We start from the raw sequence: 4554 nt of genomic DNA, 5'->3' as shown, positions 1-4554 counted from the left end.
CAGTAATATTTGGGGTCACAAGTTTTTGCCATGGATATTTTGTGGGTCAGAAGACAAAACGTTTGGGAACCACTGGTTTAAGGAACCTTGTCAGAATGAACCCAGACAGACCTGACCCCTAGATTCAGAAGAAACCAACCAACTACAAAAAGCTTCAGGACTGAAGCTGGCCTTCACTCTGAGGTATTTATCCATGGGTGACTCTCACAACAAGCTGATGGCCCCCAACACCAGTCAGTGTCAGAGATGTACCAAGATTTCTACAACCACGACTATGAAATGTTAGACGTCCAGGGCTTCAGAGAACTGGGACTTCCTGTCAGGTTTCAGCCCAAATGTTGGACACGTGGCAGCAACTCAACCCCTATTTTAAATTAATAATTAAATGATTTCAAGAGAAAAGTTTGTTTTAAGAAAAACAAACAAAATTGCAAAACTACTTCATAATGGCTCTAAATTTGAAATAAGAACTTCGGAATAGTTTAAGGACAACCAAAACATTAATAAGTGCTAAAGATGAGATTAATTAGAAAAGCAATATAAAATGCATCTTTATTCTGTGATTAAGATGCACGTTTTGTTCAACTCATTTACAGGRTATTTGGCAAAAAAAACAGCCAAATTTAATGAAACATGTTTTAAGAAGCAGACAAACGCAGGAAGTTTTTATCCACTGATCAACAGATGGAAATAAACTGAAGCGTCACAGTTTGTGTTAAGCTGATAATTATCAGCTGTTAAACACAAACTGCCTGATGATTTATATAAAAGTATTTACTTTAATTATTACAGTGTAGATTCTCAACCATCCAGGACAAGAAAAATCCTAAAAAAAAAAACTTTAAAGGGACAAGTGGACTCTTATTCTTTAGTTCAAAACATTTTGCTTCCTGTCAGGTGAGCTTTCTCTATTTCTCATCTTTTTCAGAATAAAAGGTTTGAGTGACTCTTTGGTTTAAAACAAAAATAATCCTAAACCAGCGGCTGTTTACTTTTTGACCACAAACAGCTCCTGTCTGACTTCCACAGTCGGATGGAGAACAGGAAACAGGAGCTAAAATGCTAATATTTTTGGGTGCTGCCGTGTTGTATTTTTAGAGTCAAGAGTCTAAGAACTGGAGACAAGAAAATGCTTCATTTGCTTTTATGGAGTAACTTAAAAAATGTACTGCAGCCAGCCTWCTTGGGGCCACTCAGTCTTTGTGGCTTCAACTTCCAGCTTCTGGTCCTGTCTTTAGTTCTAACAGATGTTTGCACCGGCTGATGCGGCGGGCATCACGAGGGGCGTGTCCAACTGGTGTTGACCCAGTGTCCAGACCCAAACTGGAGTTCATTGTCGGGTCCAGAAGTGCTGACCATGATGATCACCATCTTGACCACTCTRCGGCTAAAACGTACCACTCTGCTGTGAGTGATACTCTCCCTGCTGCAGGTACCGGCCTCCATGACTCTGAAAGAAATGAAAAATTATTCAAATGTTTAAACAATGCTTTATCTTCTTATCTTTATCTAGCTGAAAAATACAGAAACAAAGGTATCAGGTAGTGTACCTGCTGGTAGRCCGGCTGCTGCGACACGGCCAGCTGACCCGGTTGCTGAGCAGCCTTGAACCCTCGGATCACRTTCATTATGGCGAAACTACACTCGTCCCACGAAGACTCCGGGATCCGAAGCATCTCGGACTCCATGTACCGGCTGAAGTCTCGGACCCGCCGCTCGTGGTCGCTCCGTGTCGGGCTCCTGATGTTGCAGATCAGGTTCTTGGCCTGCTGCAGAATCTGAAAACACACAAAYGCAAAATTACGCCAACGAAAAAAAWATATATATAAAGACGAGCGAGTTCTCCGGTTTACAAGGCTGTCACCTCCATCTTTGATATGTCCTCGCTGTCCAGGAGCGAGGACGATAACAGCGAAGTGACTGGTCTTCTGGGTTTCTTCTTTCCTTTCTTTTTGGTCCGGATCTTGGAGGTGGAGGGCTGCTGACTCCACAGCMGAGTCTTGTCATCAGCATCTCCCTCAGCAGCAGCAGCAGCAGCATCACCTCCAGGCTGGTCACCAGGAACCTGCGAGCACAGCAGAAAAGTTAAAGACAGGACGCGCTATCTGAAGCGACACGCTACGTTTTCTTTCATTCTCACAGGGTGCGTTGCCGAGGTCCTGCCACGCTGAATGTACGGGCTGAGGAAGTGGTACCGCTCCCAGATCTTCAGGTCCGTGTAGGACAGTAACAGCCCAGGCTCGGCAGATTTGCGTTTCAGCAGCTTCACAAATCGGGTTCGCATGTTACGCAAATGTGCATCCACTTGTGTAACTGGAACATTAAAACAACACAAAAGAAATCTAAGTATTTTTACTAACATTGTCTTGTAATAAATAGACTATCTGGTGATTTTAAAAAAGCTAGATTCAGTGTAGGGCTGTGCGGTATATACGATAGACTGTAGAAACAATAAGAAGTTGGTCTACAGTACAAATTTACCCTCTACCGTCCTGTCGTCAGTTACATCATCGCATCTGTGTCAACATGACTGAGTGCAGAGACAAGTGAGCAGGAGGAGTTTCAAATATAATGAAGAATTATAGTGTTTTAAAACACGCAGAGAATAAATCCTCAAAATTGCCCCTCCTGCTGTATAAAAGTTACGTCGTGTCGCGGGATCATTTTCTCCCTCCCGCTGCACGTCGCTCAGAGTGAAGCTTTAACAACCGTAGTTTTTTCACACCCAAGTTGTCTGAGAAAAAAACTTGTTTTTTTATGTTTTGTTTCCCACAGAGATGATAAAAAAAGATGGACKTTCGTTCAGTCATAAATCCATCTTGATAATGTAACAGTTCTGCTCTGATGATGAAGATGATGAAGATGAGAGCGCAGCAGAGCAGAGGGTCAGTTCAGCATGCAGAAGCTCATTGTACGGCAGGCAGATGTTGCATTTATTTGGCTTCACCACACTTACATTCCAGTTATCTGAAATTGTTTTATGACAGGACTATGTGCAGCTTAAGCCCCTTAAGGTCCTGTCGCACATTTTAGACAACTTAGAAYRTTTTTATGGCTAAATGACTAATTTTACTTGAAGTACTGGTTATAACATCCACTTTATTTAGATGTTGTTGAAACTTTGAGAAATGTTTGTTGTTGAAACCGTTTTGCAATATATATAGAACATTCTTTTGTTCTTAAAATGCTGGGATTGATTATGATTACAGTTTTCTGCTAAATAAATGCTCTAAAAATTACAATATCTTTGCTTTTTATGATTATTTTCTACTGTGATACAGTATATACCGTTACCATGAAGGGATTCAATTTATACCATGATATGAATTTGAGGTCATACCGCCCAGCCCTAATTCAATGTTAAAATAAAAATTGGCTATATAAATGCTGTTTTACTCACCGGTCGGCAGGGGGCTCTGGAGCTTCTCCCAGTTCTCACAGTTCTGCTGAATCAACTCCTGCATGAGCTGCCGCTTCATCTCTTTGTTCTTGTAATGCTGCTGCGCTTTATCGTAGAAGATAGGGTGGCGGAGCCAAAATTCCGCCATCGTGTCTTGGTGTCCGTCCCTCCAAAAATACTGCCGGTCCCCGTCGGCCGCGGCCGGACTCGTGCCGTTCCTCCTCTCCTGTCCCGGCGCGTGCTGGGAGGCTGAGGACGCTTCCGAGTCCTCCTCGTCGGACGCAGCAGGCCCCGCGACAGGCGCCGCTTTGGGACAAGATGAACTCAATGTGACTCCAACTGAGTTGGTTACAGAGAAATGCAAAAACTGCTGCGCATTCCTTTCAACGGAGACATGGCATGAACAACAACAKAGGGGAGGTTCTGGCATTGATATATATATCACTGGATTGGGCGTCACGTGACCTGRGCGTGCTTCGCAAGGCGGATTTTTATGCATTGAGCTAATGCTAATGCTAACCATTGAAATCAAAGAGCAGAACGTAGCGCGGTGCAAACAAACGCTTTATAAATGTACAAATGGTACAAATATTTTGCTATAAACTGCAGAAATTGTTACAACATGTTTACAAGAGATAAAAGGGTTATGTCTCACAGGTAAATATTACACATTATTTTCATTGTAAAACCTGCATGCTAACATTAAACAGCTTCAATGTTCATGTTTAACCTTATTTAAAATCAATTTTATCTGTTGTCAAATATTTTATTTACTGACTTTATGGACTTTATTGGATTGTTGACTAGTTAGACTGTATATAAATTCAGAAATTATCATGTAGACCTACTAATGTGATAGGTATTTTCCTAAATACATACAAAAACAGGGGAGCAAATGAGACAATCAAACCATGGCTTAGAATCAAAGTGAGGAGAACGCTGGACAGGAAGTCTCTCGTACATCCAAATCCACCGTTCTGAGGGACTCCCTGTAGTTCAACCTCTTTTATTTAGTATTCACGCCCCTGATTACATTGGGCCATGAGACTGCCTAAGGGAAAAAGGGGAAATGCAGATCTCATGACAAACATTATTTGATACAGATTAAATCAGGGACAGCTTCTACTGTCAACAGATGGATGTGGATGTGGATG

The 4554-nt window shown here is 42.1% G+C and overlaps 1 protein-coding gene across 1 annotated transcript in view; it reads right to left on the bottom strand.

Annotated features, from left to right (window-relative positions):
- Window positions 1-535: 535 nt before the first annotated feature.
- The window catches only part of LOC106529037 (uncharacterized), a gene marked incomplete in the record, with an annotated part of 8253 nt that continues 4234 nt past the window's right edge, over window positions 536-4554 (bottom strand). The window contains 5 exon segments of the mRNA XM_014024369.1: window positions 536-1450; window positions 1551-1778; window positions 1865-2065; window positions 2141-2313; window positions 3401-3706. Of these exon segments, the coding sequence (XP_013879823.1) occupies window positions 1388-1450; window positions 1551-1778; window positions 1865-2065; window positions 2141-2313; window positions 3401-3706 (971 nt within the window).

This window comes from Austrofundulus limnaeus, unplaced genomic scaffold, assembly GCF_001266775.1.
Source record: "Austrofundulus limnaeus strain Quisiro unplaced genomic scaffold, Austrofundulus_limnaeus-1.0 Scaffold419, whole genome shotgun sequence".
Taxonomy (NCBI): domain Eukaryota; kingdom Metazoa; phylum Chordata; class Actinopteri; order Cyprinodontiformes; family Rivulidae; genus Austrofundulus; species Austrofundulus limnaeus.
The sequence above is the reverse complement of the archived record's forward strand: the minus strand, read 5'-3'. Positions and strand labels throughout refer to the sequence as shown.